At 47.4% G+C, this 26,410-nt stretch overlaps 1 protein-coding gene across 12 annotated transcripts in view; it reads right to left on the reverse strand.

The window, feature by feature from the left end:
* MEF2A (myocyte enhancer factor 2A) overlaps window positions 1-26,410 on the reverse strand; it is a 674,395-nt gene that overhangs the window by 108,300 nt on the left and 539,685 nt on the right. For 6 of the 12 annotated variants that reach the window (XM_069625045.1, XM_069625044.1, XM_069625046.1 and 3 more), the window contains 3 exons: window positions 14,041-14,172; window positions 5,588-5,810; window positions 4,458-4,517 (listed from right to left, as the gene is read on the reverse strand). In XM_069625045.1, the coding sequence (XP_069481146.1) occupies window positions 4,458-4,517; window positions 5,588-5,810; window positions 14,041-14,172 (415 nt within the window). Of the gene's footprint in view, window positions 1-4,457; window positions 4,518-5,587; window positions 5,811-13,838; window positions 13,977-14,040; window positions 14,173-26,410 lie in introns of all 12 variants that reach the window. The other 6 variants (XM_069625042.1, XM_069625039.1, XM_069625043.1 and 3 more) reach the window with 4 other exon arrangements.

Consider the following 26,410-nt stretch of genomic DNA (forward strand, 5'->3'; position numbering starts at 1 on the left):
CACACCTAATGCCATAAGATCTCATTTCAGAGGCAGCAATCCATTTAACAAGCCTCACTTTCCAACTGCACCCGAGCTTCCAGGGTTGATTTCTTACAAATAATGTAAACTATCAAAAATGCATCTTTCGAGGAAGGAAGGGGGGGGGGCTCTCGGCTATGCATGCACATTGCTGATGAACCATCAGTATGTCTGAATGTTCATTAAAGGTACAAGCCAAACCCAGATGACGAATGCCAAGAGGTTGTGGCAGGTCCCGTTTGTGGTTGATTTTGAGCAATGCAAACGGAGGCCTGGCGCCACAAAGCCTCATTCCAGAGGCTGGTCGAGTAACTAACAGCTGCACGTCAGATTGTAGGAAGGTGGCAAATATTTTAACCGAGACTGAAAAGAGTGTCGTGCAGAAGCGTCTTCTGAAAACCATGGCCGTTATGGGGGGAGCATGTAAAAAATGAACATGCTGATCTAGGTTTTGTGTGGCCAGCTTAGAAATGACAATAGTCAAAAATATGTCAAATTAAATATGGACTCTAAAGGAGGTTATATGCATGTGCGTCTACACGCCTACGCCATTCTAAATCTGACATTCCGTGCTTCTGTTGTCATTTGCCAAAAGTAGCGTTTAGCTCAAAATGTGATACCTTGCTGCCAAGCTTTGGGTATTAACTCTAGGTGAGAGCATCTAATTCACGCCTCGCGCTCTAGAGATGTGGCCCGCGTCATGGTGTCCTCTCTGCTTAGTGGGCGCAGGCAGTGGCAGAGCCAGAGGGAAGGAAGGGGGCAACCTGTCAGGCACCCCCGGCACCAAAAGCTATATCTGCTACTGGGCACGGGGGGTGGTGTCGTAGAAGTGAGTGCGCAAGGAAATCCATCACAGGCCCACGAGTCCTGCGTACTTAAAATGGTTGAAGCAACTATGGAGAGCGGAGGGCAACTAGATAACACGTGCCCAAATAACTAGTTCCATTCAAGCTATAAGATTGCGTCGGTGGTGTTAAAAAGAACCTTGCCCCTCACCTACATGACCTATAGACCAGTGGTCGTTCCGGAATGGTTTTAAAATAAAAGTTTAGGAAGAAGTTGAAACTTGCAGTTCAGTGCACTGCATGAACATTCCCTTAAACAGCAGGTGGGTTTATTGAAGGTGTGAGGGGGACTGCCGATGGGGGTTGTGGGGGCGGGGCAGGCCCGCAAGGAACATAGTTCCACTACTTATTTCCATACACTTCGACCACTGCTATAGACTATTTTGTTTGCACTCCTACAGCCGACAATGTAAGAGCAGTGAATCCCACTCAATGCAGACCTAGGTTCAGGAAAGAAAGGTTCGGACACAGATGTCTCCGCACCAGTGAGGTGGTGGGTGAAGAGGGGGTACGGGGGGGTGAAAAGAGGTCAGAGGGTGGCACTCCAGTCATTTTGCTTGTTGGATGTGTGTACACATGTTCTAATGCCAGGCTAGCTCATAGTGTCTGCTGGCAAACTTCAGGTGCAAGGCCCATGCTATTTAAGTCTCTGCATTGTCGCAGGTGCTCCAGAAACCATTAAAAAAATACTTGTAGAATTATTAAGAAATGTACACAAAAATCTCAACACAATGTCCACTTTCCCAGTGCGGAAACCCGCGTTATGCTTGAAAAACATTCTTTTATTTTTCATAGTCTATTCTGCTTAAATATTCCAGTAATTAACATTGGGTCTAAGCAAGAACATTTTTCTTTGCAGTTTTCCTTTGTTCAAACTACAGACAGGACCTCCTTCTATAGAAGGTGAGCCCTGATCTGACAAAATCAGACTCCAAACAGGTTCAGTGGACAGTAGCTCCTTCATGAAGGCAAAGATGTTGCCGAAAAAGGGAGGGAGGTAAACCAGCTACTTTCACTTATCTTGCTGCAAGCCCCTCCTTTCCAGCCTAGATTGAGGGGGCAATGATGCTCTTCATGACAATCTCTTCTTCAGGTCCTGCTTACACTGAACTTCAATGCGTGGAAGCATTCCAATCAGAATGAAATCTAAGTGGTGGCGATTGTGCACAGGACTATAGGTAGGCGGCATCCCTGCTCATGTCCTCTCCACCCAAAGCTCTGTCACTCAGTAGTGCGACTGTATGAGCAAGGGCAAAGGGATTGTATGGAATAGGACCCTCCGAGCCTTACGGTCTACTGGGCCAGCAACCAGTACCCAGTGAAGAAACCAAACGGGGTTTGCGCTCCATCACAAGAGACCAGAACTCGCAAGTACCACTGTATGGCCTAAAGTCACAGAACAGAGCCTACAGATCTATAAGGCAAACGCCACATCTCTAACCTGATGATGCTTCTGAGTGTTCTTCTCAGGACCTTGCAAAGTACCGCTGTATGGCCTAAAGTCACAGAACAGAGCCTACAGATCTATAAGGCAAACGCCACATCTCTAACCTGATGATGCTTCTGTGTGTTCTTCTCAGGACCTTGCAAAGTACCGCTGTATGGCCTAAAGTCACAGAACAGAGCGTACAGATCTATAAGGCAAACGCCACATCTCTAACCTGATGATGCTTCTGTGTGTTCTTCTCAGGACCTTGCAAAGTACCGCTGTATGGCCTAAAGTCACAGAACAGAGCGTACAGATCTATAAGGCAAACGCCACATCTCTAACCTGATGATGCTTCTGTGTGTTCTTCTCAGGACCTTGCAAAGTACCGCTGTGTGGCCTAAAGTCACAGAACAGAGCGTACAGATCTATAAGGCAAACGCCACATCTCTAACCTGATGATGCTTCTGTGTGTTCTTCTCAGGACCTTGCAAAGTACCGCTGTATGGCCTAAAGTCACAGAACAGAGCCTACAGATCTATAAGGCAAACGCCACATCTCTAACCTGATGATGCTTCTGTGTGTTCTTCTCAGGACCTTGCAAAGGACCGCTGTGTGGCCTAAAGTCACAGAACAGAGCCTACAGATCTATAAGGCAAACACCACATCTCTAACCTGATGCTTCTGTGTGTTCTTCTCATGACCTTGCCAAGTACCGCTGTATGGCCTAAAGTCACCGAACAGAGCGTACAGATCTATAAGGCAAACACCACATCTCTAACCTGATGATGCTTCTGTGTGTTCTTCTCAGGACCTTGCAAACTACCGCTGTATGGCCTAAAGTCACAGAACAGAGCCTACAGATCTATAAGGCAAACGCCACATCTCTAACCTGATGATGCTTCTGAGTGTTCTTCTCAGGACCTTGCAAAGTACCGCTGTATGGCCTAAAGTCACAGAACAGAGCCTACAGATCTATAAGGCAAACGCCACATCTCTAATCTGATGATGCTTCTGTGTGTTCTTCTCAGGACAGTGTACGCATAACCAAACACAGGATCGCGCACACATGGCCATATTGCTCAGAATGAAACATAATGGCTGCGTGCGCTGGAGTAAGGAGGCCTGTACTAACGAAGCACCACACCCTAATCTCTACAAATCCACCGTGGAGCATCCAGTCCCCGACCCCAGAATATGTACCAATGGCCAGTGGGAATGCAGCCTTGTACAGATCAGTAGAACACAATGATGCCATCATTAAAGAAACACCTTTACTAGTACTCCTTTCAAATATTCACAAGACATCACTGTGTGCCTGCCTGTCAGGGCTACCAGGAAGGTATATTATACTGCACATGCTGCCTGGTGCACTTACACTTTCTCTTCTCCCTAGATTTGTAGACTGAGGAAATCAAAGTTTTTATACATAACTTAGTTTTACAAAATAAATAATTCATCACAAAGTCTCCCAAATCGCAACATGTTTTCCTGGGCCCTTGGTGAGTTAAAAATGAAAGGAGAGTAACTAAAAATGTCTTCTTCCAAAAACGTTCCGTTCTGCCTCTTACTGGCACTAGCCGCAGCCCACAGTCACTCACTTCCGTCTGTTGTGACCTGTCACCATATCCAGTGAATGGAGTTGGGCATTACTTGCATGGATATTTTTTAATTCTCTGGAACCAGGAGCCTTGCCTTTTCCAAAGCATCTACCGGACTCTGGGATTAGGAGTTGGTCCTTTTTCAGTAGAACATCCAGACTTATGAAATATGAAGCAGAACTTCTCCAGGTTAGCACTCTGCATTGGGAACAACAAAGTCAGGCTTTCTAGGGCACAGAATGTGTGAATAGGGACCAGATTCTGACATTAGAACTTGGGATTGAAACTTCTTGAAGCCAGCACCCAGTCTCTAAATAACCGGGACTACAGAATGTAGGCATGGGGCGACCCTAAAGGTGGCAGTAGTCTTGGGACTATGTTTAAATGTCTACCATAATATGGAAAGCTCTCAAAATCTCAGGATATGAAAGTGAGATTTGCTTTTTTCGAATTCTTTTGAGAACTTGTGTGAATGTAATCCTCTTCATAGTGTGGCTCAAAGAAACAGGTGGACAAAAGCTTTCTAAACCGTGACCCATAATGTGAAAGAGAAACGGCACTTACCCACTGGACTGCTCCCAGCTCCATTTGATAATGAGAGATCAGATGAAGTCAACATCCCACCTAACAAAACAAAGTGCAATGTCTTTCAGGAAAGGCAGAAGCACTGCAGGCGTGTCACCACACACACACACAGCTCCACAACAAGGACATGCATTGCTCGCACAATTCAGAAAAGAAAGGCCTGAACACATCGCATGATTGAGGAGGTGCGATGCCACTTGGTACTGATGCCATCTGTGTTCTTCTGTACTATGTCTTGTGAGCGCCCCGAGGCCTTTGGGCGAATGGAACCTAGTTCTCGGTGTGAACGTGGGGTTTCTCCATGCAGAACACGTCTGTGTGTGGATAGTATACATATGGCAAGTCGTGAAACCAGACCCCTGTCCCTCCAGATTTATTGTGTGAATATAGGATTAGCAACATGGGCAATAAATAGCATTGCAATGTCCAGAAAACGTACAAACCGATTTAACCAGGAGTGAGGTAAGAAAACGAAACCCGCACCCACACGCAGCTTTCCCATATAGATTTTAAAAAGGCGGTGCCCCATCACCTTTCCTTCAGGGGCCACTCCTACAATGTCGGCAACATCTCTTTACTTGGGCTCGCTGGCTCAGCATTCTGTGAAGTCCGAGCACTAACGCATGGGTTGGTTTACTTCCTAGAATACCCCTTTCGTTTAGACCAATCTCTAAAAGATAGGACAGCAACAGTGAACATCCATGGTAGAATGAGTCTGCGACGTACAGAGAATTGTCGCCAATAACAGGATCGCCCAGGTACAAAGGGGATCTGATGTCATAAATGCACAGACCTGCACATTCCAATAGACCTGTGCAGCACACAGGATATCTGCAAGATGGTGGATATCTGTAGCAGAACAGATATTCGCAACAGAATGGATAGCCACACATGTATGTAGTCTAAAGGCTATCCACAGCACAATGGATATGTTTAGCTCAAACAAAAACACATAGAACCTTCACAAACCAAAAGGCAACCGCAGTTCAATGCCTACACACAGTCCAGTAATATCTGCAGCCCAATGGGCATCAGAGCGATCAAACCTTCATGAAGAGATTATAGCAACTAGAAAGGAAGTATTCTGTCTGGCGATAGGAGAGCCTTACCTGGATTGCCGGTGCTGGGAGGCCGCTGGGGGGCACTCGGAGAGGCCACGCTTCGGTGCATGGAGGCCTGCTGCGGGGAGAGCATGCTTGTGTCTGTTAAGGATGTGCTGGAGGCCAGAGACGAGGTGACGAGGGAACCCCCATGATTACTGTAGGGCAGTGCATTGGGGTTGGACACTGGCACCGTCACAGACATTGAGAAGTTTTGTGGGGGCAACCCCGGCTGGAACAGAAAGAAAGTAAATAAGAACGTTAGAATGGCGAGAGAGGGCTCTACTAACACAGCCAGGCAGACGTAGCACGATTCCATCCATCCATCCATCCATCCATCCCCTGTATAGCACAAACCATTGGGCTGAGTGGGCAACAGTATAGTGTGGATTAGCGGTTGTTGGTCCTGAAACGAGGCAAAGGACGTGTGGGGTCTGAAAGAGAAGTACTCTACCTCGCTGTAGGGGTGGGTTAAAAGACACGGTATTTGTTAGAAAGAAGATCTACCACTTTATAGGATTTATAGGGGGCTTTCTTTTGTTATGTTTAAGCAGTGTGGCTCTGCCATTCAACGCATAGAGACGGCCGATGAAATAAGGGCCCAAAACTGTATTAGATTGGCTTTTCGTTACTGTAGGTCTGCTGGACTTTAGTTATGCCGTGTTTTCGATACACAGCCACGTGATATGAGGACTAAACAAAACGAGAACAGCACCCAAGGTGTGCAACAACAAAAAAGAGGGTTATCTGTAACCGCCTCCAGCTCTTCCTAAAGGTACTTCACAGGGAGATTGTTCCCATTGTCAAGGCGCCGGCAAAAGCTGCAAATGTGCAGCTCAGCACAAAGAAATCTCCACTCGATTGCATAATACACAAAACGCGGTTCTGTACTACAGAAGCCTTAAAATTGTACTTGCCCAGACAGGGGCATAGTCAGTGGTTGAAGTGGGCGGGAGCGCTGCTCCTCTACTTCTTTTAATTAAGTTTTACTGTTCCTATACTTTTATTTTAAAAAGAAACCGTTCCAGAACGGTTTCGTTTTAAAAACTTCAGTGTACTGTACTGGACGTTCCCTTAAACAGCAGGCACATGTTTTTGGGGTTTGCATTGTGCATGGGAGTGGGCGTTGTGATGGGCTTTGCGGGGAGCAGTGCACACCAGTAGGGAACATAGTTCCACTACTTCTTTTCGTACACTTCGGCCACTGGGCACAGCAACACCGACTCCCTGTCCCGGAGCTTTTCAGGCTCGGTCACTTACAGTAAAGAAGAAGGCGCTCACCCTGAGAACTACTGTTCTCCTACTCGATCCCCTCCTGCAGGATCCTGGGATCTCTCTAGTGACAAAGTGATGCCCACAACTAGCAAGCCACAGAGAGAAACTAAACAGTTTCAAACCCCATCTTCTCAGTGAATTCAGGAGCGTGGAGGTGTGGTTCACTGTTGCTGTTTCACAAACACAGATGCTGGGGAACTGCAAACACATACATGGTGGCATTCTGATAGGGTTTGGAGCACGCATTCTGATAGGGTCCGGAGCACGTCTTCAGGATGCTGGGGAACTGCAAACACATGGTGGCATTCTGATAGGGTCTGCAGCACTTCTTTAGGATGCTGGGGAGCTGCAAACACATGGTGGCATTCTGATAGGGTCTGCAGCACTTTAGGATGCTGGGGAGCTGCAAACACATGGTAGCATTCTGATAGGGTATGCAGCACGTCTTTATGATGCTGGGGAGCTGCAAACACATGGTGGCATTCTGATAGGATCTGGGGCACGCATTCTGATAGCGTCCGGAGCACGTCTTTAGGATGCTGGGGAACTGCAAACACATGGTGGCATTTTGATAGGATCTGCAGCACGTCTTTATGATGCTGGGGAGCTGCAAACACATGGTAGCATTCTGATAGGGTCTGCAGCACGTCTTTATGATGCTGGGGAGCTGCAAACACATGGTAGCATTCTGATAGCGTCCGGAGCACGTCTTTAGGATGCTGGGGAACTGCCAACACATGGTGGCATTCTGATAGCGTCCGGAGCACGTCTTTAGGATGCTGGGGAACTGCCAACACATGGTGGCATTCTGACAGGGTCTGGGGCACGCATTCTGATAGGGTCCGGAGCACGTCTTTAGGATGCTAGGGAACTGCAAACAAATGGTAGCATTCTGATAGGGCCCGGAGCACGTCTTTAGGATGCTGGGGAACTGCAAACACATGGTGGCATTCTGACAGGGTCGGGGGCACGCATTCTGATAGGGTCCGGAGCCCCTCTTTAGGATGCCGGGGAACTGCAAACACATGGTGGCATTCTGATAGGGTCTGGGGCACACATTCTGATAGGGTCCGGAGCCCGTCTTTAGGATGCTGGGGAACTGCAAACACATGGTGGCATTCTGATAGGGTCTGGGGTATGCATTCTGACAGGGTCTGGGGCACGCATTCAGATAGCGTCCGGAGCACGTCTTTAGGATGCTAGGGAACTGCAAACAAATGGTAGCATTCTGATAGGGCCCGGAGCACGTCTTTAGGATGCTGGGGAACTGCAAACACATGGTGGCATTCTGACAGGGTCGGGGGCACGCATTCTGATAGGGTCCGGAGCCCCTCTTTAGGATGCCGGGGAACTGCAAACACATGGTGGCATTCTGATAGGGTCTGGGGCACACATTCTGATAGGGTCCGGAGCCCTTCTTTAGGATGCTGGGGAACTGCAAACACATGGTGGCATTCTGATAGGGTCTGGGGGCACGTATTTAGGATGCTGGGGAACTGCAAACACATGGTGGCATTCTGACAGGGTCTGGGGCACGCATTCAGATAGGGTCCGGAGCATGTCTTTAGGATGCTGGGGAACTGCCTGTGGTGTTAGCCGATCTGACTGCATCAAGCACACATGTTAAAAACAATGGTTGAGGGGGAAATTGGAAAGGCACAATGTTTATATTTGCATCTGTAAAGTAAAAACCATTTAGAATAGCAGTGGTTTCCAAGTAGCATGACAGCGTTTGGTTATATGGCGAATACAATAAGGGCAGATTAAAGAAGTTACTTTACAAAGTACGGTACATAGCAAGTACACACTCTTTTGTAACCACTAACAGATTTCAAGACAAGATGCTTTTAAAGAAGGAAACACTTTAATTACAAAAAAATCAAAAACGAAATAAGCATTAACATGCAAATGTTCGCTACTCATAAGTAATTAGTCAGTGATATGACATGAAATAATAAAAAGAAGAAAGCAGTTAGTATGTGGCTCTCTGCTAGGGCTGCTTTAGTTTTGCCATCGCAGCCCCGAGGCGCTGCCAGAGGAGCGGGAGTTGAGAGGTCAAGACAATACTGAGAGGGGGGGGGCAAACTTGCTCTACACAGCCAATGAAGCCCCGATGACGTCACTTAACCCAGGGCTGGCAAACGTCGAAGCATGGGCCCTGAATAGAGGAATGCTAAGGTAGAGTACGGACCGAGTCGTGGAAGGCCTTTCTTACCCAGGATGCTTTGCACTGAGCCAGGGTTTCCATTGGTGTTGCTTCCCGATTCAGAGCCAATTAGTGGGACAAGCTTTCCTGGCGCGGCTGCCCGTTGCTTATGACAACCTTGCGTGCTTTACCACCACTGTGGCCCTCTGGCCCCAGAAAACCCGCACAATTAAGCATCTGCTTACGCTCATGCCCTTCCTCTTGGCTACGAACACGGGCTACACTCGAGAAGGCCCTGCCTTTCATCACTGATGGACTTCCTTGGTGCTGGCCAGTCTGTGAAGGGCCATCTGGGGGCAGTTCAGCGCTTCCGAGAGTGCTGGGAGCGAACCTTACAAGTTGGACCTGGGCGGAAAGTCGCGCCCTGGCATGGATGGTAAACGGCCCAACCGCAGGTACCGAATGAAAATGAGCCATCAATTCCTGCACGCCCTACTGCCATGCTCCAGGTACTGAATGAAAATGAGCCATCTATTCCTGCACGCCCTACTGCCGTACTCCAGGTACTGAATGAAAATGAGCCATCCATTCCTGCACGCCCCACTGCCGTACTCCAGGTACTGAATGAAAATGAGCCATCCATTCCTGCACGCCCCACTGCCGTACGCCCTACTGCCGTACTCCAGGTACTGAATGAAAATGAGCCATCCATTCCTGCACGCCCTACTGCCGTACTCCAGGTACTGAATGAAAATGAGCCATCCATTCCTGCACGCCCCACTGCCGTACGTCCTAATGCCGTACTCCAGGTACTGAATGAAAATGAGCCATCCATTCCTGCACGCCCTACTCCAGGTACTGAATGAAAATGAGCCATCCATTCCTGCACGCCCTACTCCAGGTACTGAATGAAAATGAGCCATCCATTCCTGCACGCCCCACTGCCGTACGTCCTAATGCCGTACTCCAGGTACTGAATGAAAATGAGCCTTCCATTCATGCACGCCCCACTGCCGTACTCCAGGTCCTGAATGAAAATGAGCCATCTATTCCTGCACGCCCTACTGCCGTACTCCAGGTACTGAATGAAAATGAGCCATCCATTCCTGCACGCCCCACTGCCGTACTCCAGGTACTGAATGAAAATGAGCCATCCATTCCTGCACGCCCCACTGCCGTACTCCAGGTACTGAATGAAAATGAGCCATCCATTCCTGCACGCCCCACTGCCGTACGCCCTACTGCCGTACTCCAGGTACTGAATGAAAATGAGCCATCCATTCCTGCACGCCCTACTCCAGGTACTGAATGAAAATGAGCCATCCATTCCTGCACGCCCCACTGCCGTACGTCCTAATGCCGTACTCCAGGTACTGAATGAAAATGAGCCTTCCATTCATGCACGCCCCACTGCCGTACTCCAGGTCCTGAATGAAAATGAGCCATCTATTCCTGCACGCCCTACTGCCGTACTCCAGGTACTGAATGAAAATGAGCCATCCATTCCTGCACGCCCCACTGCCGTACTCCAGGTACTGAATGAAAATGAGCCATCCATTCCTGCACGCCCCACTGCCGTACTCCAGGTACTGAATGAAAATGAGCCATCCATTCCTGCACGCCCCACTGCCGTACACCCTACTGCCGTACTCCAGGTACTGAATGAAAATGAGCCATCCATTCCTGCACGCCCTACTCCAGGTACTGAATGAAAATGAGCCATCCATTCCTGCACGCCCCACTGCCGTACGTCCTAATGCCGTACTCCAGGTACTGAATGAAAATGAGCCTTCCATTCCTGCACGCCCCACTGCCGTACTCCAGGTACTGAATTGGCCAGAGTATCTCAGTCATCAGGCAGGTCATCCACCAGGCCACTCCGACTAGTGAGTGTGTTTGGACTTCCTACCATTCTTCCACGGCTTGCTCCGAGTGTGCATGTCTGGCGCTCTGGATCCTTGAATAACATCCAGACACTAGAAGTGTGTGAGTCCAAACAGATCGACTCGTCTAAATGAATGAAGTGCCTGCTTAGACGGAACAAGACCGAGGTAAAACCAGATTCAGGTGGGTCAGAGAATATAATCATTTGTGTGCCTTTATTGCGCCTCGCGCCGGATGCCTTCCGTTTCTAAGCGCTGTTATACCAGGTGCTCTGACCTCATTTTATGGTACTCCAATAATCATTTCGGAAAAATGAAAGGCTAAGTTGGCCCTGGAACGAGATTCACTGCAATGTACAGGCTGCCCTCATGTCTGAGACTAGCCCTTTACTCCCTCGTAACTGCTCTAGACAACTCTCCAGATCATCATTTTTATTTATTTATTTGTAAAGCGCATCGTACCCAAGGGTATCGGGTTTTTTTTCAGCTCGTCATGCCTTTCAAAAAGATTAAGACTGCTTGCAAATCAGGCTTGGTCACACACCAAAAGGGAGCCGTCTAACAGGAACTGCTGGGTCACACCTTTCAAGCAACTTAGAGCGCTTTGAAACACTTCCTGTGTCTAGGCGCTATATGGATAAACATTACCACTCCAGACATGTTTCAGCCTCATTAAGCATCCCCAGTGAGGTGTGTAGCTTAGGTCTCTAGGTAGAGCACGCTATGGACTCTCCACTGGACATACGCAGCACGTTTTGCATGTTTCTTTCTCATTGGAGGTTGGCTTTGGATGATCTCGATCTACTTTTGCCAATTTCTGACTATTGTGTTTCTATCGAGTTAAGGACCCAGTGCAGGATCGATAGGAAAAGCGAGTTCTGCGAGATGTCAATGAAGCACCCAAGTACCTTGGCACCAGAGCGAGCGCTGCCCTTAATGAGGCATTACAGCAACCCTTTGCAGCGGCGCTCCATCAGGAGAGCTGATGTTTACTGTAACCCTTCCCAAATCTATTTCTCTAATGGCCTGGTCTTTTCCTCTGCATGCTTCATGATCTTAACGCTCAAGAATTGGTGCTGTCATTTCCCTCATGTGATGTCACTTTCCCAGTGCCGCATCGGCTGGAATAATGGCAACGCAGACGGTTGGGGAAATTGCATAGTTTTCAAAATACAACTGTTTTATGTATATAAAAAAAGAAGGCACTTTATTCACAGTGGTACATGGCGGAACTGTGAGGGGTGCCTCCAGCTGACCCCCATGGTCCCCCGGGGCGACATTTGCACTCCGTTTCTCCTCTGCTTTAGAGGTCCATGGCTTCTCATTGGCATCCTTTGAGGTGTGGATTTCAGATCCAGGTAACCTGCAGGGAGACACTTGGTCAAAAACGGGATCTGGATCCCATAGTTTATATTTAGGCTCAAACTAGACGTTTTCTATGTCCCCTTGGCAGGCGTCTATATTTAAAGAGGAATGTAGCAACAGATGCATTTAAAAAGGGAGGGACACGTTGAAAAGAGAAAAGCTAGGCACAAAAAGCCAACGCATCCCACTAAGAATATATTTTATTTTTACTTCTGAGATTTAAAAACTTGACGCCCTAAGTTCTTCAGAATGTGAACATGTTTGGGCATGCACGATAGTAGTATTGCTTGCATTTGTGTCTTTACAGATCCCCCCTCCCCGCCGGCACCCTGTCCTGCCTGAGGCCGCCATTCCATGAGGTGCATCACTAGCTTGGAACTACGAGCTTGGAGCAGTGCTGGGACGCTTTTCTAGATAGCTGGAAAACGGGATTGAAATCTAACCTCCCCATAAAAGTGGAAGGCAACGGCCGGTTATAAAGCAGGCAGGGACTGCTGCCAAAAAGCAGGCAGACACAGCGAGCCTCTCCTTGGGAAAGGCCCACACACAGAAAGAAAGAGGCTTGGCTAATGGCTCTTTCGCAGTGAACTGCTAACTCTGCAGATTTATGTCACACCCCTCTACTCGCCAGAAACCTGTCATGCCAAGGTGGGTCCCCTTAGCGTGCGACACTGACGGGCAACCTGCAGTCCAGCACAATAAGGCTTCATTATAGAGGAAAGGGCAGGGCCGGCCATTTCTTCATATATAACTGGAGTACTTTGCTTGAGAGCTGCTTGAGGGCACAGGGTGAAGCATGAAAAGAGGTACCACCTGCCCCTCAGGACTGCACATAACTTTCAGGGTTGCTTCACCTTCACTCCCTTTGCCCAAACTCTCCTCTGCTGCTCTTGTGTATGCTCTCGCAGACCAAGTTCTGAATACCCACGGCTTGGGCACAATACGCCACTCAGTGCTGTTAGACCACTACAGTAGAGTAAAAACTCTACACGGATCTGTGGCAACACACATACTTGAACTTCAGCCTAACTACCTCTTTTAGCTCCCGTCTCCTTTGCCCTCCGATCTCTCAGGGGGGCGTTTGGCAGACCTGTGGAGAAAAAGCCTACTGGCTCCAAGAAGAGGGGTTCATGTTTTCATTAGGACAGAGTTTCAGGGAGCAGAGTTTGGTAATGCAGGGGTGCAGACAATGTATACTGTAATGATGTGCACAGGATAGTGCTCACGGAGGGGAAATCTGCACTGTGGCGCTCCATTGAAGGACCTTCCTCAATAAACTCATTGGGTGCTGACCATCCAGGGTAACTTAGGGACAAATGGTATCCACTGAGGAAAAACAGATATGCCAACATAAAGGTGCTGGGTGTCTGTAGGACGGTAGGGCACCTATGAAAAAATGGAGGGCACTAACAGGCCCCTTTTCTTCTAGAAAAACTTAAAATGTTTTAAAATAAAGTGATGAAGGTTCTGCTTGACATGCCCGTGGCTGTTGCATGGAAGAGGGTGGGGGCAGGGTGGGGAGCATGGCGGCTGCGGGTACTTTATCTCCTCATGCATAAGGAAAAAGCACAAGCCATACGTTCGTACTCACTGCGATCTTATGATTCCGCATCATATTATCAAACTCCTCGTTAATTTTTTTATACTTTTCTTCCGTATGTGGAGTGAGCACATAGGAGCTGTCGGGGTCCGGGCTGTCACACCCTCTGTGTTCTTTCTTGTTCAAAGCCTAAATGACGAAGTTAATAAAAAGGATCAACACATAACAGTAGAGAGAACAAAAAAGTACTTACAGGGCCTCGCTTGAACATATAATCACTATCTTCATTTAGTTTGCTGAATCTGTCCTCCGAGAGTGGACTGTGCTCAAAGTAATCGTCAGCATCAGGGCTCTCACAACCATTGAGGCCTTTTTTCCTTAAGGTCTGAAAATACAATTGGAAAATTCACACATATGGAACACTGACTCACCAAGACTTAAGTGTGTTTCGAACAAGAGTGCAAGGACTGACTGCCATACAACCCAGGCCAGCATCCCTGAGAGTGCCCACCCCGAAGCTGGAGAAGCCACTCCAAAAAGACCATGGGGAGTCCGCTCTATTGCCAAGCAGCCCCATACAGCTCGAGTCCAAGGAGGTCTTACCCTTTGATAGGTTACCCAGAGAAGAGTGTGCCAACATCTCGCCCTCGAGAGAGAAAGTAAGACATCAAAAGAAGGCAGCCAGCAGATGCTTTGGAAAGCGCTTGTAATGCATGTAGACATTAGCCAGCAGGTGGCGTGGAGTGGAGAAAACCACGCCTCAAAGCTTGCTTTATTCGTAGACCACAAGCACAGCAGATTGAAAGTTTGCATACAATGTGATCACAAGAAGCTGTTGCAACAATGCAGAATCTACTTAATCTGGTTTTACTCTTACAGAATAAATGATTTCGATGACCTTAGACACAATAAAGGCTGTCTCTTGGCACACACAGAAGAACAGCTTTTCACTGAAATCACAGAAGTATCCCTATGGCTTTGGCAGTGCCCGTTTAGAACCAAGGTGCCACGCATGAAGGATTCAGACATTTTGAACTTTTGCACCAAATGCTTTTAAAATGTTTATTACACATTCACTTTAGATTTAAGTTCCTGAGAAAGCACCAGTTTCAGGGTGAAACAATTTTTAGCAAATTTAATTTGCTGTATTACTTGCTTTAAAAAAAAAAAAAAAAAAACTTACAACTGTGTGAAGAAAGCACTCAAACCAGTACCATAGCAGCTACGCTTTGAATGAACTACACTGCTAAGAGAGAAGGAACCATGGAAGCTCAATGTTAACAATGAATATGGGGGGAGCGGGCACTCATCCATACATGATTTCATTCTAACGTACAGAGGGCAGGGGTGGCTTTATTGGATTCATTCCCCCACATGTAAGCCACCAGCCAAAGCTGAAAGTCATGCCGTGACCTAGTGCCACCATCACTGCTGTCTAAAGCCTTGATCAGACTCTTTCTAAACACTTCCAATTTCCCCCAAGAAGACAATATTAACTGAGAAATAAATACACAATTATGTAAAGCAGTGCTGGGAACTTCGGTCTTCACCCGACAGTAAACCTGGTCTGTACACCACAGTATACCATCCGCCAGTCAATTTCGAAAGTCTATTCCAGTTAGTTTGGCTGTATTTGTGCTAACTTAACATACTCTAATGCAAGTTGTCTACCGCAGTGCAAAGCGCAATAGACATTCATTTGAGTTACTGCCTTTATAACGACCAGCAAAATAAAGTAAACTGCCTCTAGATGAGCACATGCCTCATCTGCAGCAATGATGTTTCTGGTGGATGTGATGGTTCTTCCCCAATATCCCTATCGACTTTCTGCTGCAGTACGTTTTTCAGCTCATCCCCACCTGGCCAACAGGGTGAGATGACAAGCATCCAGACCATAATAGCCGCCTTCCTCCAAGGGAGAGGCCTTTGGAATAGACTGTTATCCCCAAAGGAGTTCCATATTAATCCGTCTGCTTTCAGAGTACACAGTTGAATCCATGAAAGGAGGGGCAGCCTTTCTTATAAAGCCAAAATGTCACAGGGGATTGGTCCAAAGCAAGTCTTTTATAAGGGGTCAAATCCAGGCTCTTGTAACAATTGTCCTTTACATTCTATATTACACCCAGAGTGCCTTGCCCACAGGAAACAGGGGTATAGGACATGCTATGGATCCCAAATAGAAACTAAGATGGTGGAACCCTTCTCTTGGCCCAAACCTCTACCTTCAGGCTACTCTAACTCTGCCCTCTTCCCATGACTCTTCCCAGACTTCAAATTGGCCCAAACAGTTAGCACCCTGGTGTGAGTGAGGCTTTGTTATGCAGTACTGCCTTTGAAGCATGGTTACATGCGATCTCCTAAGGAACTGTGGTGCCTGTGCCCTGGAAAACGGCCTTCCCCTTCTTCTGGAGGATCAAAGAGGCAGCATCCTGGACTTTGTTTCACATAGCAGCTGTGCCGAAAGTCAGACCAGAGACTAATACACATCAGTCCTGTCATAGTCAGGTCCTGATCAGAGAGCGGACACTAGTGCAACACTGAATTGCTGTATAATTGTGTGCTTTTAGTAGACACCATGCCACAACAAGGCATGAGTAATATTTACAGATGTCCATGCCTCCAGACTGACTCAGGCATACGATTATTACATTTGGAAATGGGTGCAAAAGATTAAAAAGCCACCACTTCCTCCAGAAACTGTGTTACAGCAGCAGTCAGCAATTTACATGTGATTTGTGAACCTGCCCTGTGTCACTGCAAGGCTGGTGTGGAGGAAACCCGGAGGCTGCATCAGCAAAAGCACATGTGGTGCACTGCAGTTCCGGCACAGAGCACATACGAAAGGGGAAAGGATTAGCAGGCTTCTTTCTCACAAATCGAATTACCAGCAACATTTCATATTAATACAAATAAAAAAAGCCTGGGCTTTTGCACCCTCGACGATGACAATTTGTCACACCAAGTGATCTATTATTTGAAGTGCCCAAATGGTCCATGGTTATCCGTCACCAGGCTCCCAGAAAGAGTCCAACTTTGCCTCACATGGGTGAGTCACCTGGTGCTAGAGGTCAAGTTTGGGTTTGCTGCTCGGATGGCAAAGAGGACGAGGCTGGTGCTTTAGGTTGACCAGATCATTTACCTCTAAGAAGGGCTTATTTGTTGATGTTGCTGCTGACCCTGCAGAGCATGGCTCGACTCCCCCACCCCCCTTTGGGACGGAAAGATATAGGGCCTCATTACACGGAAGGCGGTAAGGGTTAACGTCACCGGTAAGGGTACCGGTGACCGTTAACCCTTACCGCCTTACTACGAGGTCCCTTTGTGGGACCCGACCTTAACGGCTGGTGTAGACCTGCCGTTAAAGTTGGGACCCGCAAAGGGACCTTGGTGCGAATTACGGTACCGCAATTTGCGGTACCGTAATTAGCTCCTTCCCCATTCCCATTTTGCCCTATGGGGCAAAAATGGGAATGGGGAAGGGCCATGGAGAAAGGGGGAATTACCGCCCTGCCAACCTTGAAATGGGGTGGTAATACCCCTTTCCTCCATGGTGGTACCGGTATGGTACCGGCGGCAACCATGGTGCTAATAGCACCATGGTTTACCGCCTACTGTGTAATGAGGCCCATAGTCAGTACCATTTTGTAACTAGGGTTGGAAGGTGCTGATAATTCCATTATTTTGGCAGTCTGTCCTGAACTTCGACAGATGAATCTCCCTTGCTTCTGAACAGGTCAGACCCATTGTAGATCATGTAAAGCAATTTTACCTGGACATCCCTGACAACGTTACCAGTTGGCATTCATGAGTGCCACTTAAAAACCGCACCTGTGGCCTTGGACCGTAGCTCGCAGTCTGTAGAATCTAAGCCAGTCTGCAAAACAGGGCTCTGTGTTCTTGCTGTCCTGTACACATTGTACAAATGAACCCTGGAGTACAGGGGGCAATTACTGGCCTGCTACCTCGTCACATCGCAAAGGGGAGGGACCACCTGACCATTATGCACAATGCATTCAGTGCCAAGCTTCCAGCAGCAAAACTCTTTTGCCCCAAGTGACCAAATTCTTGACTGTCTGCGCGTATGCATAGGCCTAGTCAATGCTGCCAGGACCAGAAGACTCTGGAGTAGGAAGAGAGGTCAAGACTGGAGAGTCGGAAACTGCAGACCAAGCAGGCCTGCCCCACCTAGACACCACCTCATCTGGCAGTATCTTTGTCTTGCGTTTGAGGGTGAAGGGAATGCTAAGGATGGTCACCTCCTGTAGGGGCTGCCAAAGGATCCAACGTTCCAACCAAACGCAGAAATGGCCTAGTCCCAATCTGTGAGGGGAGCTATCCAGGCTGCTTGAGCCAACTGATGAGCTCCCCAGAGCACCGACTCCCTGGAAGAACGTGAGGTCACTTTAAGACCACAGAGTCATCTCCAACAATTCCTCCTCCTCCTCATATTTGACTATGGACCAGAACTTCCAGAAACAAGGCTACTCTTTCAAGAATGTCATCAGCATTTACTTTCGAAAAGGTTATGAATACCAGCACAGAAAGGGCAAAGAGGAGGCACCGACTTCGGTGGTGCCACTGATGCCGGCGCCAAGGAGTTAGTGGTGAAGTGCTTGGCAGACTGAAAACTCTTGCTTTTTTCTTGCCAAAAATGTTGCTTTGGATTAGTTCTGATAGCTACCTGAAAACCAGAGGTAGTTTATTTTTGATTTAGCGCCTTAGCTCTGCTGATATTCCCCATTCCTGATCCCCACCGACCATCTCCCATAGTTTATTCTCCTTTCTTTACATCCTTTGTTTTTTACTCTCCTTTATTATTGTCCCGTTTTTGATTAAAGATGGGCCTCTCAAGGGATTTATATATCACTATTCACAGCAGGAACTCTCAAAGCAGGGACTGCAGTGTTGCAAATTACGCCAAGTTTGGCAGAAAACAAATGTTTACATGCTCAGCAGACAAATTGCATGTATGTACTGTGCTTGCCTATTAAAAGGGCATGATGGAAAGAATTTGGCAACTCTCAGAACGCTCTGGAAATGTCCTATTCCTCTGCATAAGTGCTTAATTTACATTCACCTGGGAATCAATATTGAAGAGATATGAAATGGATGAACTGGCTTCAATTAAGACCATGGATAATTAATGATGCAACAACATTGCAATTTAAGATCGTCTTTTTTATATGAGAGTTGGGAAAATGTAAAGTGGTAGGCCTACGGCAACTTTTGTTTTGTGCCACTGAAATAAAGCAAAAGGCGGGCGGGGGGGGGGGCTGGAGGGGGGCGAGATCAACACGGAATAAGAGCCATAGGTTTGAAATGTAGCCTCTCAAGACCGTAAAAAAGAAGTAATCATGCTACACTTGGAAGCAAACCTGGCTTTCCTTGCCAGCATTTTGATGTCTGCATGTGTCATTGAGCGGCCGTGGACAGGTGGTTTACACGGGCCTTCCAATTCCTTGCTAAGTGTGTGTGAGTGAAGGAAAGTCTTGAGGGCCGAAGGCAGATCCCCCCAGAAGGGCAGCTATTTGCTTGGAGAGCAGGAGCCCGGGCGCTTGCTTGTACACATTCACTCTGGCATGTCCGGGGAGGACTTCTGAGGATGGCCTATTACATCTCACTGGGGTGCTCACCAGGTTCTGCCTCAGGCACGCAAGTACCGCCGTGTTGTAATGGCAGACAATCAACATTCAGGGATTTAAGTGGTTTGCATTGGTGGAGGAAGTGCCCGGTGGTAAGCTGATGCTGAACGCAAAACTATGTGAGGAATTTTAGATCCCCCCCCCACTCTTGTTGCCAGAAATGAGAAAGCGTTGCTCTCAATTTCAAGACTTTATTAAGCCACGATTGCCTTAAGTTGTTACTGGTCTAAATAAATCAGTGACAATATATAACATACCATAGAAAAAGATTTATTGATTAATCCCAAAAAATGCAAAATGATGATCTTCAAAGGGCCCGGTAATGTCCCCCACTTTAAGTGGGTCATGGGCGGAGACTTGATCCCAATCGATAGGGCTGTAATATACTTAAGTTTCAAATTGTATTTGTTTCCCCGCTGTGATCCAACTGGATTTAGACATGGCTGGAAAAGTATTCCAGTTAGCCTGTCAAATGAAAAAAGTATTGACTACATATTGCAAGTTCTCACTGGTGCCGCTGTGGAGATCCTACACAGCAAAGTTTCTCCCTGCCCTATAATGCGGGAAAGACAACTATTGATATGGAATACAAACTGGGCTAGAATAGAGGGTCGACTGTGGAAGAAGGTCCTGAGCCTCCCACAATGCCATCCCATTGCCAGTCTAAGATTTGAGCTTGGATTAAGTTCAATGAAGATGCATGTTAAGTGGCGGCTCATCTCGCATTATAGGTTGATAGTGGTACCTCAGTCTAATTGGCTGAATATGAGGACATAGTCACCCTAGCAGCACAAAAGCCTTTACCATTTCTGTTGAACTTAAAAACTTTGTCACTAAGGTCCTGCAAGAGTGTGATGGTGATGTAAGGACCCTAATTACTAATCTATTGGGTGTGAAGCGGGCCTTGGTCCACATGGATTGGATTTGTACCATTGACATTGCATTCCATGATACAGTTTCTCAGTTCAAAACAGAAAAGTTTCCTACCTCTGGTAACATTCGTTTGACTGGATGTTCCTCCCACATATTACTCATCTTTGATATCTGCAATGTCTAGCTTCCGCTGCTTCAGATTTTTTTTTCAGCAAAGGGCGTTGTGCATCAATACGGCCGCTCAATGGAGGGCCTTCGTCTCGAGGATGACGTCAGCGAAGGTATATACAGAATGTGCAGCGCCTGTTGGCTTCATGTCATTCTTACAGTAGAACTACCAGCAACAATGGAGCGTAAACTGCCATAACATGGAAATTCTACTGCGGGGTAGGCCGGGAGGGGCGAAGAGGAATACGTGGGAGGATCATCCAGGGTTAAGTAACTTTCTTCAAATGGATTGTGTCCTCCCACATATTCCTCATCTTTGATAGACTCGCAAAGCTGTACTAGTTTTGGCGGAGGGAGTAAGAATTGTGCATTCAGGGGTTGTTATGAACCGAATGAAGGACTGCTTTCCCAAAGCTTCCATTCCTGACTTAAGGTGGAACAAAGGCAGTAATGCTTTGTAAAAGTGTGAATGGGAGACCAAGCGCCTGCCTCAAAAAAATATGTTTTATTGGAACACCTCTTTGCAGAGCAGAAGACGTAGCCATGCCCCTAGTGGAATGGGCTCTCAAGCCTTCTGGGGATCTTTCCCGGCCAGCCTATAGCATTCAGTAATAGCTAAAATAATCCATCTGGATAAGGTTTGTTTAGTTACAGCCTTTCCCAGTCTATGACCTGTGTATCCTATAAATAGTTGGTAATCTAACGAAACGTTGACATCCTTGAAATGTACAAACTCAGAGCCCTTCGTGGGTAGAGTCTGTGTAGCCTATCCTCTTCCTTGCCAGGAGGGTAAAACGTAGGCAAAACTATATTTGGTCCCAAATGAAAATCTGATATAATCTTAGGTAGGAATGAAAGTTTCTGTCAGGTAAATCGACTTCGATCTCTGAATAATTTGTCTCACTCTCTTCCTCACCTGAAGAGGGTGTGGGGGAAGCTTCCTTCTTTTCTCTCACTGTTGATTTCTTTTTATGTAGGAATGGCCGACCGCGGAACGACGCCAGAATGGTTACCAGAAGAATATCCAGAAACCAGAGGCCCCGGATCCGCAGCCGCCAGAAGGGGAAAAAGCTGTGAAGGCAAGAAACCCCGAAGAGCTCTGGTATGTCGAAGTTGTTCCGGACACACAGGTAAGCAATAAATCCACGAACAAAACTGCTCCACTCCGTAAAGGTGAAATGGAACGTGAGAGAGAAGGAAAGAGCGGGAATCCAGGTAAGTAAGTAAAGGCACGGGAGAGCCAGACCAAGAGCCAGAGAGCGAGCGCACTGCAGAGAGAAGCCAAGGGAATAACGAAGAACCCCCGTAACACGGGAGTAGAGAAGGGAAGGCAAGAAAAGAGGGAAAGGCGAGAATGCCAGAAGGGGGGCTAATAAACCAAGAGGAAAACTCATGGGAGCGCTGGCAACGAAGGAGAAAAGCAACAGTTTCAACGCGCCCGCCACCGCGAGAGAACTGCTGAAAAGCCGGCGGCAGCGGCAGCCATGACAGAAGGAAAGACTAGACCGCTGAACACACTGCGGCAGAACGTGATGGAGCAATTCTATGGTGGCTGCGTCGCCATCGGTCCCATACCCTCACATAGAAGGGGCGCATGACAGTATACCCCCAAGTGTGGGCGAACCCCGGTTTACCCGGATGGGCTCGGTAGAACCTCTGCAGCAAACGTGGAGCTCGGACATGTGAACTGGGTTCCCAAGAGTCTTCAGAAGAGGGATAGCCTTTCCAGGAAATAAGAATTTCCAATCTCCCTCTGTGGCAACGTGAATCTTTGATCTCTTCCACTTCATACTCTTCGTCGGTTATGGTGTCATCTCCTTTGTGCCGGGGTACTGGAACAGTGGGGATGTCTTCAGAGACTGGACGCAATAAGGAGGAGTGAAAAACAGGATGTATCTTACTCATGTTCTTGGGTAGGCGGAGGCGAAAGGCTACCGGATTAATGCGAGATTCCACAGTGAAAGGACCTATAAACCTAGGAGATAACTTGGAATGACGTACCCATCTAGGTAAGAATTTGGTGGATAACCAAACTCTGGAGCCAGGTCCAAAGGATGCAACCTCTGTTCTTTTCCGATCTGACAACTTCTTGTAGCTTGAACGAGCTTCGACCAATGCTCTTTCAGCGATCTTGTGAGTCTCAATGGAGAGGCACACAGAACTGGAGGATAATACTGGAAGTATGCCCTTGGGGTGTTGCCCATATGTGCAAAAGAAAGGACTGAGACCAAGAGCCAAGTGTTTAGAATTGTTATAGGCAAATTCGGCAGTTGGCAGTAAATCATACCAGTCATCTTGGGCATTGTTGACATAACATCTTAAATATTGTTCTAGAGTGCCATTGAGTCTCTCGGTCTGTCCATTCATTTGTGGGTGGAAGCCTGATGAGAGCCTATGCTATCCCTAACCGATGACATAAGGCTCTCCAGAATTTAAAGGTGAATTGACTACCCCTATCCGAAATGATTTTAGTAGGTAGACCATGTAGGCGAAAAACATCTCGGATAAATACTTCCGCCATTTCTGATGCGGAAGGTAGACCCGGAAGAGGGGAGAAGTGTGCTAGCTTAGTGAGGGAATCCACAGTAACCATTATGCAGGTGTGTCCTCGAGATGCTGGCAGTTCCACAATGAAATCCATGGATATCTGCTCCCAGGGTCTTGGTAACAGAATCTGCTCAAGAAGACCTATGGGTTTCTGGTATCGGTGTTTACTGCGAGCGCATGAGACATAGGACTGTACATGTCTTCTGACATCGGCAGAGATTTCAGGCCAAAAGAATGATCTTCTGACTAGATCTTCAGAGTTTTTTATGCCTCGATGCCCTGCCGTCTTATGGTCATGACACCACAACAAAATTTGACAGCACAGATCCGGTAACGGAATGTATAATTTCTTGTCAACAAATACCAACCCATCCTTCTTTACAACCTTATACTTGGAGGTTATGAACTTAGGCAGCAGTGATCGTTCATTAGCAGCCTTGACTTGGGAGAGAAAGGTCACTGTGGCTCCGATAAATACTTGATCTGGGAAGAGCTTCTCCTTTACCGGAGACGAGGGTCCTTCGGTGTTCCACTGACTGGAAAGAGTCTGCAACCACATTCTGAACTCCCGGGACATAGGTAATTTCAAAGTCGTACTGAGCAAAAAAGTGAGCCCATCGTGCCTGACGGGCATTGGTACATTCCATGTTCTTCAAGGATTTCAAATTCTTATGGTCCGTGCATATGGTGAAAGAACCTACTCCTCCTTGAAGAAGATGCCTCCAGTCCTCACACGCCAATTTGGTGGCTAGAAGCTCTCGCTCGATCACAGAATAGTTCTTCTGACTGGGGTTTAGAGTCTTGGAGAGATATGCGACAGGGTGTTCCACTCCTTCATGCTCTTGCAGTAGGACTGCTCCCACTGCATCAGCAGAAGCATCAGCTTCCACTATGAATCTCTTGGTTTGATCAGGTTGCTTCAGTATGGGGGCTGAACACAATTTTCCTTTTAAACATCTGAAAGCCTCTTCCACTTCCACAGACCATCTAAAAGGTAATTGGTCTTTCTTGAGAAGAGAGGTGATGGGAACCACTGTAGAGGAAAAGTCCTTGATGAATTTGCGATAGAAGTTGGCAAATCCCAAGAATCTCTGAACCTCCTTTATAGAAGAAGGAGAAGGCCAGTCAGTGATTGCAGAAACCTTCTTGGGATCCATCTGAACGCCGTCGCTGGAAAGTATAAACCCCAAATAAGGAACCAAGGATACTTGAAAAAGACATTTACTAGGTTTGACCAATAGATTATTGTTTTGGAGGCGCCTGAGTACTTCATGTAGATGAGAAGAATGTCCTTGAACTGACTTGGAAAAAACTAGAATATCATCCAAGTAAATGATGACCGAATGGAATAGTAAGTCTGAAAAGGTCCGGTCCATAAACCGTTGAAAGACCGCAGGTGCATTGACCAAGCCAAAGGGCATTACCCTATATTCGTTCTAAACGCGGTCTTCCATTCATCTCCAGCACGGATGCGTTCCTCAGATCTAGCTTGGTAAAAATCACTGCCCCTTTGACTGCCTCAAGTATGTCTGATATTAGGGGCATGGGGTATCTGTCTCTGATGGTGACCTTGTTGAGTCCGCGATAGTCAATGGATGGTCGAAGCTCCTCCAAATCTTTCTTAGAGATAAAGAATAGTGAGGCCCCAGCTGGTGATTTGGAGTGTTGAATTAAGCCGTTCTTGAGGTTGGCATCCAGATACTGTTGAAGAACAGATTTCTCTTTGAGGGACAAGGAAAACATCCTACTAAATGGTACTAAAGCCTTGGGAATAAGGTCAATAGAACAGTCCTCCGGGTGGTGGGGGGGTGAGATCATGTTCCACCTTCTCGACAAACACTTGGGAGTATTCCGAAAATTGAAGAGGAACCGAGTGTATGGTTCGAATAGGAGACTCTAAGGTCTGCAAAACCGCAGTCTGATATCTCCGAGAAGCCAAACACGACTGACTGCAGTAAGAGGAGCGAAAACTGAGGGTATTGGTGGCCCAATCGATAGTTGGATTGTGACGACAGAGCCAAGAAATGCCCAAAATTATGGGGAAGTGAGCTGCCCTTATGATATCAAACGACATCTCTTCTCTGTGATCCTGAATAACCACCTGGATGGCTTCAGTGGAGTGGGTGATAGGGCCAGAACAGAGAGGAGTGCCATCCACTCCTTCTACCTTGAGGTCCTCTTTATTCTGGACTCGTTGGATACCCATCTTGCTGGCCCATACTGTGTCCATGAAGCTTCCCGCTGCACCACAATCTACGAGAGCCAGTGTGTCAACCAAATTTTTCCCCCCAAGACAGATGCAGCGAAACCACCATTAAGCAAGCGTCTTCATTCTGGTGGGAGGGGGTGATAGACAAGGTTACATAGGGACATTTATCAACTCCTCGAACCGTGGTCCCATTTAGGATCGAGGCACCGCGTTTCCCGACCTTCTTGGTGGGACATCGGGACAATCACGAAGTAGATGAGAGGCAGATCCGCAATACATGCAGAGGCCCGTTTCACGGCGTCACTTTCTTTCATCTGGAGTGAGCGGCGCTCTCATAGTGCCGATCTGCATGGGAATCTTGGGGAACCATAGAAGATCCTGAAGGACTGGGAAGAGTGAAGGCCCCTCTAGCCTTTTTCTTTTCTTGCTTCCTTTCGTTGATGCGATGCTCAATCTGTAGAGTGACTGACACCAGTTCCGCGAAAGATGCGGAGGAGGAAGTGTCGTAAGTTCGTCCTTCAATTCCTCCTTTAGTCCTCTCCTGAAGATGGTAAATTGAGCTTGTTCCTGCCAATTAGCTTCTGTGGCAAGTTGTTTAAACTTAGTGATGTACGATAATAGATCCATTTGCCCTTGATGGACCTCCAACAATACTTCACAAGCCATATACCTGACTTCTGGCCTTTCAAAGGTCTGTTTAAACTTTTCAAGGAAGGCACTCCAATCCCTCAAAATCTGATCATCTGCTGTAACCAAGGGACTTGCCCAGGACAACGCGTTCCCTGACAAATTAGAAACCAAAAACCCGACCTTACTTAGATCGGTAGAAAAAGTAGTAGGCCGAAAGGCAAATTGTATGTTACACGCCTCAATGAACTCCTTAAGTTTCTTAGAAGAACCATCATACTTTCCAGATGACCGTGGCATTGGAGGAAGATCCGTATTGCGGGATTCACGAGTCGCCACTAACTGTTGGAGTACGTTGTTTTCGGCCTTGATGGTCTGTAACTCCTGATTTAAATTTCGCACTTCCACATTCAAGGACTGCATAGCCGCTACCAGCTCTTGGAGCTGTTCGGCGGTTGCCATTACGAGATCCTTCGGGCGTTGCAAGCTGTCAGGTAAATCGACTTCGATCTCTGAATAATTGTTCTCACTCTCTTCCTCACCTGAAGAGGGTGTGG

This window comes from Ambystoma mexicanum, chromosome 11 (assembly GCF_040938575.1).
Source record: "Ambystoma mexicanum isolate Mex_15411 chromosome 11, UKY_AmexF1_1, whole genome shotgun sequence".
NCBI lineage: Eukaryota > Metazoa > Chordata > Amphibia > Caudata > Ambystomatidae > Ambystoma > Ambystoma mexicanum.